This window comes from Eulemur rufifrons, chromosome 7 (genome assembly GCF_041146395.1).
Source record: "Eulemur rufifrons isolate Redbay chromosome 7, OSU_ERuf_1, whole genome shotgun sequence".
Classification (NCBI taxonomy): domain Eukaryota; kingdom Metazoa; phylum Chordata; class Mammalia; order Primates; family Lemuridae; genus Eulemur; species Eulemur rufifrons.
In genome coordinates, this window is record NC_090989.1 from 281,019,572 (window position 1) to 281,035,849 (window position 16,278).

Below are 16,278 nucleotides of genomic sequence, written 5' to 3' on the forward strand. Positions count from 1 at the left end.
GTAGCCATCACCACCATCCATCTCTAGAACTTTTTCATCATCCCAAACCGAAACTGTGCACCCAATGGACACCCCTCCGCCTTCCTTTCTCCCCCGCCCTGGGAACCACCGTTCTACCGTCTGTCTCCACAGACTTGCCTATGCTAGATGCCTCGGATAAGTGGAATCACTCGATATTTGTCCTCCTGTGTCGGGCTTACTTGCTTAGCATGTTTTCAAGGTTCATCCGTGTTGTAGCGTGTGTGAGAATTGTATTCCTTTTTTTAAAAATAGACTGGATTTTTAAGAGCAGTTTAAGTTTATAGTGAAATTGAGCAGAAGGTACAGAGATTTCCCATATACCCCCTGCCCACCCCACAGGCTCCCCCTACCAGAGCTCCCCAACACCCCCCACCAGAGCGGTCCCTTTGTCACAGTCAATGAACCTACATTGACACATCGATCTCTCCGGAGTCCCCAGTGCACATCAGGGCTCACGCTCGGTGTTGAACGTTCTGTGGGTTTGGACAAGTGTGTGACGACACGTATCCACCGTTGTAGTGCCACACAGAGCAGTGTCACTGCCCTGAACATCCTCTGTGCTCGTCTGCTCACCCCCCCCAACTCCTGCCGGCCACTCATCTCCCTACTGTCTGCGTAGTTCCACCCTCTCCAGAATGTCACACAGGTGGAGTCAATTTCCCTCCTTGCCAAGGCTGAGTAATACTCCACTGTGTGCGTAGCCCACGGTTTGTGTATCGATTCGTCGTGTGTGGACAGTGGCTGTTGTGAGCACTGCGCCATGAACGTCGGCTCATGAGGTTGGTTTATTTATAAAAGTGCCGCCTAGGATCCATCCCACCGCCACCCACCACGTCACCAATGAAGGGGTTCCGGCCTCCCTCCCCTGCGTCGCCTCAGGACTTCCCACCCCCACCATTACCTGGACCAAGGTAGGCAGAGCCTGTTGCCTTGGGGGACACCGGAGAGGTGGGCCCAGGGCCTCATGGGGAGGGGTGTGGGCTCTGATGATGTCACCTGTGCCTCTGCCCCAGGAAACCAACGCCCTGACCCCCAGGGCTCCCCACTTCAATGTGAGTAAGGACGGCACCCTGGTCATCGCCCGGCCGTCTGCTCAGGACGCAGGGGCCTATGTCTGCACGGCCACCAACGCCGTGGGTTTCTCCAGCCAGGAGATGCGGCTTTCTGTCAACAGTGAGTGATGGCAGGCCCTGTCCTGGCAGGGGGTCTCAGCGGGCGTGGAGGCAGACTTTGGTTCCAACTCAGCCCTTTGGAACCAGACGGGGAGAAGCCGGCACGTTAACAAGGCTGGAAAGACAAGGCCCTGCACTGGGTCTGCCCGCCTTGCCAGCCCCCTCGCCTGCCTCTCTCTGCCCCACACCCTCTGCCCTCCTTTCCATTTCTTGAATGGTCCCTCCTGCCTCAGGGCCTTTGCACGCGCAGTTCCTTCTGTCTGGAATGGTCTTCTCCTGCCTCTCCGCCCACCTGACTTTTTCCATCCATCAGATCCCAGCGTCCCCTGATGGCCCAGGCGGGGTCAAGTCACCTGTAAACCCTGGGCTAGCCCCTGCATAGCACCCATCACACTGCGGTCAGATAATTAATTACACGTTGAGCTTTTGGGTCCCAGTGTTCCCGCGGGCCCTGGGCACTGTGAGGACGGGGCGGGACCAGCCTCCTGTGCCGCTGTCTCCCTGCGCTCCCCATGAGGCCGGGCGCCCGGTGGGTGATGTCCAGGCTGAGTGAGCAAACGCACAAGCCGGGCTTTTCTGTCACAGACTCTCATAGCCAACGCTGTTATAGTGAAAAAAGGGGGAGCATTTCCTTTCTGGACTAATGACGCATGGGTGAACACAGGAGGGCTAGGTGTGTTTAGATGTCCCCAGCTGGCCGGCGTGACCCATTTTGGCTGCTCAGACATGGGCTGAGAGCCTTCCATGTGTGAGCGCTGGGCTAGGAATGGGGGATGGGAGCAGGGGTACGATGCAAGGGGTCTTCAGTCTGATGTGAGAGGGGTGACATGTACAGAGTGTCATAAGTCCAGGACGGGGCTTCAGAGGGCCAGAGGGCTTGTCTGTGCGTCACCTGGTGGTTGACATCATGGGAGCAAATGGGGTGACGGGGCGAGAAGAGGAGGAGCTCAGAACCTGCTGGAAGGTCCCTGGGGCCAGGTCATCAGAGCAAGATGGGCTCCTAGAAGGAAGTGGTGGTGGAGAGGCAGAAGGGGAGGACTGAGTGGAAACCCTCGGGTGTGAGCCCTCGAGCCTGCTGGGCCTCCGGGGGTCCAGGTCGCAGTGCCACCTCTGGGGAGCCGTCACAGCCCCTGCCCTGCTCACGGCCTGCTTGCTGCCCCACAGCCAAGCCCAGGATCCACGCGAACAGTTCTCAAGAAGCAGACGTGCCTCTGAGAGTCCTAGCGACAGCCGGTGAAGAGGTGACCCTGGACTGCGAGGCCCAGGGCTCCCCAGCCCCACTGGTCACCTGGATGAAGGACTCCCGCCCTGTGCCGCCTGTCACCAGCAGGTAACCCCAATCTTGTGGCCTCAAGGTGGCCAGTGACCCAGCCGGACACTCCCGGGGACACTCATTGGCTTCCGCACACAGAGCTGCTGTCGGTGGGCTCCCAGAAGCCCCTGAGGGGCCCTGTGGAGGGGGTGCGGGAGCCCAGGGTGCGACTCTGCCTCTGAAATAACAGGCACAGGCGCCGCGTGCAGGATCTCGCTTAATCTGCACAGCAGCCCTTGTTATCCGAACCGAACTGAGAACACGGGCTTGGCCAGGTGGGTGAGCTGCTCACCGTCACCTGGCTAGAAAACAGCAAGGCCAGGGCTGGGACCGAGTCCCGACCATGACACATGCCACCACCACGCCTGCTCTGAGGGCCAGGTGTCTGGCGGCCGGGCTTTCTGACTCAGGGGTTCCACGTCGGGATCCTAGGAGTGGGCGGACAGGGAAGAGGCTGGCTCGGGTGTCCTTCAACGCCAGCCCGTGCCCCACACCCCTTTTGAGGGTGTGGGGATGCTGGTTCCAGCAGGCAGGAGGGCCCTTGACTGTGGTGGGGAGGGGGCTGTGGCTCAGGCTGGTGACATCAGCCCTGGCAAGGTCTTTGAGATGTTCCAGACAGAGCAGCCTGCTCCGTAACACCCCCTCGACACCCACACACGTGTCTCTGCATCTCAGAACATCTGTTTGCTGAGCCCAGCCAAACTTTGCAGCCGTGTACCCCTAAAGGCAGCTGGAAATGGGGACCTGGCCATGGCAGCGTTGCAGGCCCCCCCATGCCCTGTTGGCATTGCTGCCACTCGATGTTGTAGGGTAGGGGTGTGGGGTGTGGTGGGCCGGGGGAGCCTGCCCCTCCCCCAGAAAGCCTGGTCGTAGCTCCCCGGCTGGGTGGTGGCCAGCGGCAGGCGGGATGCTTATTTATGGCTTGTTGCTGAATCGGGGAGCCACGTTCCCACTTGTTCACCCGTTAATAGATCAACTGGGAGCCGTAAATTTATTTGCAAGAGCCGCTTTTGCAATGGTAGGGTTTTGTTCCATTCCTTCTCCCTTGCCCTCTTTGCTTCTTGCTGGCGAGCATTGCTGTCTCCTGAGATGTGTGTTTCCGCAAGTCCATCTGAACGAGGGAGAAAGTATGTCTGGGAGCTGGGGTGGGGTTAAGTGCTCAGGCCCTGGAGTTCCTCGGACAGTGTGGGTCCGCCAGTGCCTCCTTAGTCGTTTGACCTCAGGTGGCCACCAGCTCCTCCTGGGCCTGCTCCCCCGTCTGTGAGGTGGACGTATCTAAATCCTGCCCTTGCGGTGCTGGGATGGACGTGCAGAGCTTGGAGCGCGGCAAGTGCTGCGAGCCCGCTCCTTTGATGTTACTGTCCTGCCGCTGCTGTTCACAAGCTGAGGCATCGTTTCCAGCTTTTAGAAAACTGTCCTCATCTTGCCACATCTTTTATCTCATTTAATTCTCACCCACTTTTTAATATAAAAATGCTTTATTGAGGTATAATTCACATACTGTATCATTCATTTATATGAAGTGTACAATTCAGTTGGGCAACTGTCACCGCAGTTTTAGAACATGTTCATCGCCCTGCCCAAAGAACACATCCGCTGGCAGCCACCCCCATTCATGCCTGCCCCGGCCCCGCCCTGGCCCCGCCAGCCCCAGCCCAGCCCCTGGCAACCGCTGAGGTACTTTCCTCCTCTGGATTTCTCTACTCTGGACGTTTTACATGAAGGGAATCACATGTGGCCTCTGTGTCCGGCTTCTCTCACCTAACAGTGTGCTCCAGGCTCACCGTGTTGCAGCGCCGACCGGCACTGCGTTCCTTTTCATGGCCGAATACTGTTCCGCGGTGTGCACGGAGCGCGTTCGTTTATCCACTGGCCAGTGGGTGGGCATGTGGTAGTTTCTACCTTCTGGCAACTATGAGTGACCTCGTTTCTGGTTGTACTTTAGACATCATTCTCAGGCTCTGGGGCTCCCTGCCCTGGGCTGACGGTGTTCCCACCCAGAGCGAAGCCCCGTCTCCCTCGGACACACACGGCTCCTTTTTAGTCCCATGGTCACTCAGCCAGAAACCAGAGATTCAAAAAGCTTCATGGAAAACACACACTAGGACCTGCTGTCTGTCTGTTCCCCTCCTCCCAGCCCCCTCCTCCCCTCCCCTGTCCTCCTCCTCTTCCTTCTCCAAGGGAGCCCCAAGGCTGGGCCTCAAGGCTGCCATCGTGGAAGCCTGAGAACTTAGAGAACTATCTCCATGAGTGGCTGAGTTGTAGATGTTCATCCACCTCTAGGATCCAGCTCGCTCCCCTCACCCCTCCTGCTCTCCTCTGTCCACCTTGCTGGGCTGCCTCAAGGACACAGCCCTGGGGTCACCCCATCCTCTGGCCTTGGGGAAGGACTGAGCCTGCTCCTGGTGATTCCGTGGCATAGTCAGGGTTGGGAGCCAGGATGTGCTGTGTCTTGGAGGCTCCTCCACCTGCTTGGCTGGGGGGATCCTCTCCCACCAGCCACCCTGGAACAGGGTAGGGTGAGTGGCACCGTGCCCACTCCACTGAGGACACAGAAACACGGCAGTGGGGGGACTGCAGTCCTGACATGCAACTCCCAGGGCCAGGCCCGGACACACACACACATACTAGTGCCCACAGACATGCACACAGACACATATACACATGGACACAGACATGCACACGCATAGACATGCACATAGACATATATACATGTAGACATGCACACACACATATACCCATGCACATAGACATGCACACAGATGTGCACACACAGAGACATGCACACACACAGACACGCACACAGACACATATACGTATGCACACAGACATGCACACACACAGACATGGACACAGACACATATACACACAGACATGGAAAGACACATACATATACAGACACGCATACACATGCACACAGACATGTATATGCACACAGACGGGCACACACAGACCTACACACATATATGTATACACATGTATACAGACATGCACACAGATATGTAGACACAGACACAAGCGTGCACAGACATGCACATAGACATGTATGCACACAGACATGCACACAGACACAGGCACAGAGACACACAGACACACACCAGGCGTCTGGGCCGAGGTCAGGTGGGACACTACGCTCTCTGGAGGGCCTGGGGAATATTCTGAACTCAGGTATCTTCGACCTCCAGAGTCAGAAAGTCCCAAGAGAAAGAAAACATACTAGGAGCTTGAGAAGCCACGAAATTCTGAGCCCCCGCCCAAGTCCCAGCCCCTCTGATTTGCTCATATCCGTGTAGACGCCGTGCAGAATCAAACCTCATGCATCTTATTTTCTGCCCTCACCACTGACTTCTTTCTTTCATTTACCCAATTTCTTGATTCATCCTGGCCCCATGTCACTTGCTTTTTATTTTAAAGGGCAAAATAACATTCCAGGGCGCTCAGCTCTCATCGTTGCTAAGTTGTTCTCTGTTTGGGGCACGTGTTCGTTGCCAGTTTTCGGCAGTGATAAATGGGCTGTCAGATCATCTTCACACAGACGCTCCTCTTTATCTCCCGGGGCAGCTCCTTGGGGGACAGTCCTGAAAGCCAACGGCGAAGTCTGAGGGTGGGAACGGCCGTCAGGCACTCCTTATTCTGTGGGACTGCTGTTTTTGAAAAGAACACCCGAATTGCGCATTCAAAATTGAAGTCAACAGTATTGATTGAGCAACGTCACGTGCCCAGGACTGTGCCGGAGCCGTGGAGACAGCAGGCACGGGCTCCAGCGGTGTGTGAGATCGGGCTGCCAAAGACCTCAGGTCCCATCCCAGCTCCACCCCACCCGCTCAGTGGACCTGAGCGAGACTCTTGCCTTCTCTGGGCCTCAGTCTTCCCACCTGAGCAATGAAAGGGTTGGGCAAGCGATGATGGCCATGATTCAGCCTGGGGATGCTGGGGCGAGGCCGTGTCTCCAGGCAACAGTGTTTGTTTGTGATTCTGCCGAGGAGATGAGACGGCTGTGAGTGCTGCTGGCTCCAGCTCTGGCTCCCGGAGGCAGCCGGCCAGGGTCCCATACCGGGCCAAATCCCAAATCCCACATGGGGGCGGGGGCCGTGGGAGATGGAGCTGCTTCTGTCTCGTTATCCAGGTTTTCTTATTTTCATACTCCCACCACCCTTCTCTGCCCCTTCCTGAGGATGCTATAGAACAGGCAGCCCACCCACCCCCTCTCCTGGAGTGGGGACGCTGGCTCGGTTAACCTGAGGCAAGAGGTGAGGCCTGCAGCTGGGATCTGGTGACCTGGGAGAACTGCTCGCTGGCTGTGAGCCAGTGGCGTGCATGGACTCCCCACGGGCCCCGCGTGGGGTCTCTTCCCTGGCAGCTCCTTGAAGCTCATGATGGTTCCTGGCCTGGTGGCTCTGAGGTCAGGCAGTGAGGAGACGGTGGCAAAGTGGGAGTGTCTAGTCTCAGTGTCCAGTGTCCCGACCTGCTGGGTGGCCGTGGGTACCAGGACCACATCGGGGGAGGCTCAGTCTCCTTCTCTGCAGAAGGGGGTGATGGCGGTGAGACCCGCCTGCCCTGCGGTCTGGCTGCTGAGGGTCTCAAGTGGGAATTTGCTTTGCCGCGCAGTGGTACACAGGAAGTGCCCAGTGGTTGACAGCCGTCATGACCATCAGCACCATTCCCGTTAGCCGCACCGGCGCTGCTGGGCTTGCAGGGACGGCGCCTGCTCGCTCTCCCTCTCCCTCTCGTATGCTGCGCTTGGCCCTTTGGTCCGCATCAGACGCCTCTTCCTAAATGTCTCCAGCTGCCTTCTCCACCTATGGCTTCCGGTCAAGGGTGTGCGGTGCTGGTGAGGCCACAGGAAGGGGATGCAAGTCCGGGTGGCCGTACGTGGGGCGGGTGCCCTCCAGGCCCCAGGCTCAGAGCCCACCCGCCCCGGCAGACACGGGCGTCTGTCGAGTGCTGCTGCCTGTGAGCTGTGTTGGGGAGAACCGGCCCTCCCGTGGGCTGGGTGACTTCGGGGGGTGCCGCTCATTCAGCAGCCACCGACCCTATTCGCTGGTGCTTTTAAACAGAGCGGGCAGCACCAGCAACACGGGCGGTGGCGGGAAGGACGGGGTGCACGAGGGCAACTCACACTCTGAGCAGCCTGAGGACGGGTGCGTTTCCTCCACTGCGGCTGCCTCTGGCCCACCTTGACCCCAACATCTCTTTGTTGAATGAATAAATGATGGGTGAATGAGTGAGCAGTTGGCCGGAACAGGCTCGATGTGGTGCAGGCAGGGGAAGGCTTCAGGGGAGAGCGGGAGCCAGGGCTGCCTTGAAGGGGTCTAGGGAGGGCAGGAGCAGGGAGCAGGGACCAGTGTGAGTGACGGTGGGAAGGGAGTGGATGTGTGTGGACAGGGGACAGCTGGGATTTGCCATCAGATGTTTATTGAGCACCTACTGTGGGGCTTATGCTAAGGGCTGGGGACTCGCCGGAGACCTGGCAACCCGGCTCCTCCCCTCACGGAGCCACTGGACAGTGGCAGGTAGTAACAGGTGTGATAAATCCGTGGGGAAGGCTCCCTGGGCCACAGAGGACGGCGGTTGCGGTGTGTGCTGGGGAGGCCACAGCCAGGTGCAGCCTGGGCTTTGCATTTCCCAGAGCACTTTCTATCACATGCACTTTGGTCCCTCTGGGCAGCCTCTGCCGTGGGACCGGCCATGGTGGGCCCCTCGCGGATCCCCTCCGCTCTGACATCTGCGTGCACCTCGCTGCCGATGGCGATGGCAAGGGCTCAGGCCAGATGGCTGTCATAAACAGGAAATTCCCCTCCAACCTCCCTGCGCTCTCATCTGGGCGCCGCGCGGAGCCATCTGGCTGCACGCCAGCGAAGTTGCTCCCGCTAATTACGCCACACGCTCAGCAGCAGCCTGTTCCTTGGAGAGACGCATGTCCTCCTTGCTTCCTCCCCTCTCTCCCTGCCTCCCCGCAGAGCCTGTGGAATGTGGGGAGCGCGTGGGAGGACAGGCGGTGGCCCTGGCAGCCCCAGAGCCCACGGCTTTTCCTCCCCCCTGAGCCTCATGGAGCTCGGGCAGCGTCGTGAGAAAGGGTCGCTGTGTGCCAGGTCTGGGCCAGGTCCTGGGGATACCCGTGCAAGTGAGACAGATGGGCGTGTATCCTCTTGGAGCCACAGACAGGTGGCGACAAGCCAGTGTGGTGAGGGCGGGATGTACATGCTGCTGTGGGCGCCCCTGGGCCAGACCTTCCAGCCTGGGGCGTCGAGGCAGCCTTCCTGGAGGAAGTGACGTCTCAGTAGTTAAAGAGGAGCAGGTGTTATTAGGTGAACCGGAAGGGGAGGTGTGTCCCAGGTGGGAAGACAGCACATGCAGAGGAGGGGCGGTGGGCTGGCCCTGGCCCTGCGGAGGAAGAGCAGCGGCCGTGCCGCCGCGCAGGGGTGTAGGCGTGGAGCTGCAGGTGGGGCTGGGGGCCGTCAGGCCACCATGCTGTGTGTGGGTTTTGACCAGGGAGCAGTGGGCAGCCACAGAGGGGTTGAGAACAGGGCAATGACGTGGCCAGTTTGGCATTTAGAGCAGACACAGGCTCCGCCGGACAGGCACTGGGTCCTTTGGCCTCTGCAGGCCTCGGCTTGCCCATCTGTGAAATGGGTCTCCCTCCTCCGTCTTGTCCTTTGTGATAGAGCAGGCTGCAAACTCTTTCTAGGGAGTGCCTCGGGGGCCGGTCATAAGAAAGACAAAGCCTACTTCTATTGTTGGGAATCTTTCTGCTTTCAGAAATATTTTTGTTTTTCTTTTTCCCCCAGAAGCTCCCACTTCCTATCCTGTTAAGGGATTGGTGGGGAGGGGACGGAGGGGCTCTGTGGTCCCTAAAGTTCTCAGGGGACGTGGAAAGCAGCCTCTGAGATCATGGAGCCTGGAGCTGCCTTTTCAAACATGAAGAGATTGGGGTTCAGAGGTGTGGGCTGCCTTGCCTGCGGCTACAGTGTGTCGCAGCACAGTCGGACCTCGCACCCAGAACCTGTTCCTAGCCAGGCCTCCTTCCACTGACCCGGGTTGTCCCTGTTTGCTGGCCCAGGTGTCTCAGTGAAGTCGGGCAGGAAGCATGTCCCAGTCCCATGTGTGACTGAGGGGATAAGTTCCAGCCTCAAACGGGTTTGGCCCTTGTTTGGTGGACGTTGACCCGTCGCCAGACAGTACATATCTGTGTCCTGCTGTCCCTCATTTCTTCCACGCTTTAAAGACTGAGCCACCTGCTCGGGGCTGTCCTGCCGATGGAGGCTGGGGGGCGAGAGTCCAGACACCAGCTGGGGTCATACCGCACCGACTGCAGGGCTGTTCACGGAGCACTTGCTATGTTCCAGGCACTGCAAGCTTTGTGTGCGTGATGTCACCTCATCCTCGCTCTCTCCTGTGGTTCCACATGTGGACACGGAAGCTCAGGGAGAGGGAGTCCTTGTCCATGGCCAGCCTGTGAGAGGCAGAAGGATGGTTCTCGCCAGGACCCCTGGCCGTGAAAGCCCCACGCCCATCTGCTCTGCCATGCTGGGGCTCGGGGAAGGGAAACCTCCTCGTGTCCCCGGACAGTGTTCCCAGGTCGTGGTCCCTGGCCACTTGTATCAGCCACCTAGGGCCCTGGTAAAACCCCACTTCCCACCCCCTACTGAATCAGAGTTGCCGGTGGGGCCTGGGAATCTGCAGGATTCACACGCAGCCAGGGCGTTCTGATGAGAACCCTGGCCCCACGTGGCGTGCGAGTCTGTGGGCCCAGGAGGCCTGCCCGGTGCACGCGAGGCACACAGAGCAGCCTGCAGAGAGCTCTGCTGGTGAAAGAAAAGAAGAGAAGAGAAAAAGAAAGAAAGAAAGAGAGGAGGAAGGAGAGAAAGAAAGGTCTGAATGTTTGAATGTCCACTCAAAAAGGAGCACATTAATAAATTGTGGTATGATCATGCAAGGGAATATTACACAACAGTGAAAAATGAACGACTTTGACCTACACGCATATGCATGCTGCCATTTATGTAAATGTTTTAAAACACGCGCAACAGTGCTGTGTATTGTTTATGTGTGTGCTGGTCTCACCATGGAGACAGCTGACCTTTGCTGAGGGCCTTCTGCTGCAGATGCTGGGCTATGAATTAGGTCATTTGGTTGTTTCCACAGCCCAGTGAGGGACAAGCACTACTGTTGGCTCTGTCTCCCAAAATCCAAAATGAGACAACTTAGGCACAGGAAGGTTGAGTGACTTGCCCAGCCTGGCACAGCAAGCGCACAGCAGAACAGTTTGGACCCAGGCAGTCTAGCCTGGTGCCTGGGCTGTAGAGACCACCACCCAATGTATCATCCGCAACCTCAGAGAACTTGTCCCAAGTGCCTGCCGGACACTCTGAGCTGCTAGATGGGGGGGGTTATTGCCCCATTTTACAGATGGGGAGACAGGGACCCAGCAGGACAAAGCTAGAAGCCCAAATGGCACAAAGTGAATATTGACCTGTTTGATAACCATGTGCCCAGCACTTGGTAGCATCTCACATGATCCTTGCAGCTGCCTGGAAGTGGGGCTCCCCAAGAATTCCACAAGGGGCTCTGTGATCCCCGTTAGCAGAGGAGGATGTTGGGGTTCAGCAGAAAGGAGAGTGGGGCCAGGACTGGAGCCCAGGCCTGCTGGGGTCTAGAGCCCAGCTCGTAGCTTCTAGTGAGCGTCCCCACCCCTGTGCTGGCCGCTTGCTCTCGGGGCCAGTCAGGGCCAGTGGCCGCAGCTGCCCTTGCCGTTTTCCGGGGGCAGGGGCTGTGTGGAGCCAGCACATATGGGCCAGTGACATCATGTCCGCAGTGGCCCCTTGGGGTCCAGCCCAGCTGCAGAAGCCTGGCTGGGGGTCCTGGATCCCTGTGAGATGGGGGTCAGGTGACTTTAGCAAGGTGGGCCAGACCAGGGAGGGCAATGATGCTTCCAGAGCTGCCTCCGGCGGCCCTCGACACAGCTCCAGCCAACAGAGCACCAGCAGGCGCTGCAGTGAGAAGCAGAGGCCTCAGGGCCGGTGGCTTCTCCCCATCCCCACGCCACAGGGCAGGCGTGTGCGGTAGAGGAGGAGAGTGACCTGGTGCCACGCTCTGGGGGGAGCCTGTGGAGGACCCCGACGCAGACCCTCTGGGTACTCCTGTTTCATAGATGAGGGGAAGCGGTTTGCTTGAGGTCACACAGCTGGGAAGGATTCAGAGTTTAGACTTGAACCCAAGTCAGTGGACTCCTAGTCCAGTGCTCCTTATCTCTCACACCCGGGGGTGTGGGGCTGGCCCTGGCCTGGTGGTTCAGGGCAGTGGAGGTGCAGGGTGGGCGGTGGGTGTTGCCACAGTCCCAGAAGGCTTCCTGGGGGAGGTGGCTGGTTCCATTTGGGTCTTGAAGCCTTTCCATAAGAGTGGGATCAGTGGGGGTCTCACCAGTGCCCCCCACTCCTGCAGGCAGGGACTTCTCCCATCCGGTTCCCTGCATCTGGCCCAGGCCCAGGCGGGTGACAGCGGCCACTACGAGTGCACAGCCAGTAACCCCGCGGGGTCCACCTCCCGTCACTACGTCCTCAGGGTGCAAGGTAAGGCCAGTCTTCAGCCTTGGTCTCTCCCACCATCCCTGTTCCCCAACCCCTCCCACACGCAGGACTGGCAGGTCCTGTCGCCTCCCCCTCTGTGGGGCCTCGATACCTGCTCTTGTCACCTCTGTGTCCTGTCCTCAGGCCTGTGTCCCTTCCCTGGCCCCTTTCTCCCCGTACTCCTTGGTTGGGGCCTGGAGATGCTGTTCAGGGGCCCCCAGGAATGCAGGGCAGGGCCCAGTGGGGACCTAGGTTTGGAGGCCGTGGGGGTCGGGAGGGATCTGAGAGCATCTCTGCCTGGTGCCGGGGCCCAGCCCAGGAGCCCAGGGCTTGGCGGCATTGAGAGGCTTGTGGGGCGCCGCTCAGAGCCCCCGTCCCGCTGGGAGCACTAAGGCCCCCAGAGAGGCCCTTCCAGGCCCCACTGCCCACCCTGCCCATTCAACAAGTCACTTTATACACCCGTGGCAGGAGGCCCCGCCACTTAGTGAGCACCTTCTGTATGCCAGGCTCCAGGCCGAGCTCTTTACACATGTCCTTCCCTCTTTGGCAGAGTCCCTGATTCCCCCACTGTGGGGCTGGTCCCAGGCCCGGCTGGGGGTCCTGGGGGTGGGCGTCTGCCCGGGTGTCTGGTTCCCATGCAGGGAGGCAGCCAGTGTGAGTCATGTACCCAAAAGGCAGGAGCTTGTCCTCTTAGAGATCCTGGGAGTCACCCAGGCCAGGCCAGACGTGGCCACCTCCTGCTGTCATAGGGCCACGAGCAAGGGATGGTTTCTACCTTTTTAAATGATTGGATGGAAAAAAACATCCAGATAATATTTTGTGATATTTGAAATTGAAATTCAGTGTCCGTAAACACGAGTTTTACTGGAATGTAGCGCAGTTTGTCTGTGCTGGCAGTGGCTGCTTTATGTCGCCGTGGCAGAGCTGAGATGTTGAGACCAGCCATCTGGCCTGCTCAGCCTAAAACGTTCATCGTCTGATCCTGTACAGAGGACTTTGCAGACCCCTGGTCTGAGCTAACACCCCATTTCACTGATGGACAGGCTGAGGCCCGGAGAGGGAAGGGGCTCGGAGGCTCGCATGGGTTTGCATGGGGCGGGGTGAGAGAGACACGGGGAGGCAGGGTAAGGTGCAGGGCCTCAGAGTCGGCAGAGCTGGGTTTGAATCCTGACTGCTACACTGGCTGTGTGACCTCAGGCCAGTCACTTGGCCTCTCTGGGCATTGCTTTCCTGCTTTGTAAAGTGGGGGCCTCAATAATTCCCATCCCACAGTCGTCAGAAGGTATCGAGGACATTAAGTGCTCAGGACAGTGGAGGCCGTTACTGCTCTCAGCAACTGTGTGTAAGGGGACGGGTGGGCGGGGTACACGCACCTTTGTGCCTCTGGGCAGGGAGCCCTCCTAGGCAGAAAGGCCTTTGTGTCCCAAGGGGCTGGCCTCTGCCCAGGGCTAGGTTCCCACAATGGTCTTATCTCTGGGCCCCTTCTCAGAAGCTGGGAAGGGGTGGGTGCACCTCCACTTCCCTGAGGGCCCAGGACACTTGTCCCAGTCTCCCACTCAGCACCCGGAGCTGGGTGGCCTCTGGACTCCGAGAATTCTCCTGGGCCCTCCTGGTCCGGGCCCACAGGAAGCCACCGGGATTTCTGGACGTTCAGCCCGGGGTTGGTGCTGGCTCCAGCTCCATCAGCTGAGGGAGGGATGACTCCAGCCAAGTCAAAGGACTTTCTGGGCTTCAGTTGCCTCATCTGCAAAATGGGTGGGCATGGCATCAGATGGTGGATGAAAAAGTGACTCGAAAACACAAACGTGAAAGGAACGAAAACCGCCTTTCCCACAGCCGTGGGAAGAGACAGAGGGAGGCAGGAGTCATGTCCCGATGGAATGACTGGCTGCAACCCCACAGGCTCCCCTGTGGGCCGGGCTCTGTGTGGCCTCTCATTCATCCTGGGAGGGCGGCTATGTGACAAGGGGACATTGAGGCTCCAGCCGGCACAGGGTCCGTGGCTGTGAGGAGCTGAGCTGGGATGCGCGTGCTGCTGCCCAACCTCGCTGGGCCATCTGAGTCTGTCCCTCGCCGCCCCCAGCCTCAGTTTCCCCCCGTGTGCGCTGAGCCGGGAATCCCAGGTGCTGGGAGCACTGGCGGGAGGCTGGCGCGAGTCCTTTGTGAGGGCGCGTGTTCAGGTGGACGGCCAGACGCTGCTTACTTGGGGTCCACGGGGGGCGTCCTCGGATCTTTTCCTGCCAGCCTCCACTTGCGCCCCTGATGCTTTTGCTGGTCGGTGACATCTGAGATGTGGCCTGGGTCTGGGCTCTGGGACCCTCACCTGGCCCCCCTTGATACCCCCCTGGGGCCCCATCAGTGCCTCCTCAGGTGCAGCCGGGCCCTCGGGTCCTGAAGGTGCTGGCGGGAGAAGCCCTGGATCTGAACTGCGTGGCCGAGGGCCACCCCGAGCCCCAGCTGAGCTGGTCCAAGGACGGGCAGGCCCTGCGGGGCGGGGAGCCCGAGGGCTCCGTCCACTTTGCGGCCATCAGAACCTCCGACGCCGGGAGGTACCGCTGTGAGGCCTCCAACAGCGCTGGGGTGGACGCCTGGGAGGTGGAGCTCAGGGTGCTGGGTGAGTCTCCCTGAACCCCAGAACCCGCCTCTCCACACCTCCCCCAGCCGCTGCCTGGACTCAAGAGGTGCTCGTGTCTGTTCCACGCTCTGTGCCTATCCCCTTCCTTCCTGGGACAGACAGACAGCCACAGGGCTGTTCTACATCCAGAGCCCAGTCAGCCCTTGGGTCGTACGCAGCAGGTCCTCAGAGCCACCAGCAGGGCCTCCCTGCGCTCCTTCCCCTTGGTCCGTGACCTTGGGGCCCTTAGCACCTGGGTGCACAGAGGCACCTGGGCCAGTGGTCGGGGCAGGCACTGGGCCCAGGGCAGCTGGACAACCACAGGCCGGTCGTGTACACTCTTTGACCCCAGCGTTCGCATCTGTAAAGTGGGTCCAATAACACATGGGGGGTCAGTGAGAGAATGCTTGAAGCACCCGGCACATAGAAAGTTCTGGATCGGCGGTGCTAGCATTTGCACTATTAGGAATTTAAAACAGACTTGGAAAACTGCTGCTGGTAGGGAATGCAGGGCAGAGCCACGCTTGGCCCTGTGTTTGAGCGCACAAGCTCGGCCCCCTGAGCCTGGTGTCACGGCCCTGGTGGCTGCTCCATGGGGTCACCCTGCGGGGGGCAAGCCAGAGCCTCTGGCCCTGACAGCTTGCTGGAGGCTACGGGCTGGGGTTCTGGAAGGGGATGCCCTCCCTGCTGGCCCTGGGTCCTGGATGCCAAGCTCTGGGCCCAGGGGTGTGAGCACAGCCGTGTTGCCTCCCACCAGAGCCACCGCACTGGGGGGCTGACGAGACCAGCGGCCTGCTGGAGCGTGTGGCCGGAGAGAATGCCAGCCTGCCGTGCCCGGCCAGAGGTGAGGCTGGGCTGGGTGGGCCTGGGCAGGTGAGGGGTGGGCTGGGCTAGGGAGGAGCCCCTGCCCACGTTCCAGCAGCCTGGGTGGCACACAGTGGGCGGGGCCCATGGGTTACCGAGGGTTATGGGGTCCTCACTCCTTGCCAGCACCAAGCCAGGCATTTCATCCCATCAACAGCCCTGTAGGGTGGCTCTTCCAGTTGGCCCCTTTTCACTGGGGCAGCCCAGTTCCAGAGGGGCGAGGCTTGCCCGAGGTCACACGGCCAGGGTGCGACTCCCAGACTGTGGTCTGGTATGACCCAGCCCTGCCTGTGCCCACCCCAGCGTCTGGGGCATGACAGCTGGGGCCAAGGCGGCCCAAGGGTCCTGTGGATTGGGACTCGGTGGTCCCTGCCTCTCCCCAAGTCCCAGACTTTCTCACAGAGACTGGATTTTCATGGTCCTGTGTAAACCCGCTTTTCTGGGGCCCTCTTTGGCGCAGCAGCACAGGGTGGGGCCCAGATGGCCACCTCTGAGCCCTGCTGCAGCCCTTCCTGGCTGGGCAACCTAGGGCCGTTTGCGTCTCCTTTCTCAGCCTCAGTTTCCCCATCTGTACAGTGGGGTCCTAGCAGCCCCTCTGCACAGGGCTGCTGTGAGAACTCAGTGGTCTGCCATGAGTTTGAGGGGGAGTCCACCTTCCTGGGAGCCTCACGCCCCGCCCGGCAGGTCTCACCCCCGCCCGAGTTGCGTCTTTAGGCGTCTGCTCTTCCA

General features: G+C 59.6%; 1 protein-coding gene across 1 annotated transcript in view; it reads left to right on the forward strand.

Annotated features, from left to right (window-relative positions):
- HMCN2 (hemicentin 2) overlaps nucleotides 1-16,278 on the forward strand; it is a 139,232-nt gene that overhangs the window by 49,504 nt on the left and 73,450 nt on the right. The window contains exons 20-25 of the mRNA XM_069476953.1: nucleotides 820-932; nucleotides 1,035-1,194; nucleotides 2,358-2,523; nucleotides 11,947-12,074; nucleotides 14,431-14,685; nucleotides 15,443-15,529. Coding sequence (XP_069333054.1) covers nucleotides 820-932; nucleotides 1,035-1,194; nucleotides 2,358-2,523; nucleotides 11,947-12,074; nucleotides 14,431-14,685; nucleotides 15,443-15,529 — 909 coding nt within the window. The remainder of the gene's footprint in view (nucleotides 1-819; nucleotides 933-1,034; nucleotides 1,195-2,357; nucleotides 2,524-11,946; nucleotides 12,075-14,430; nucleotides 14,686-15,442; nucleotides 15,530-16,278) is intronic.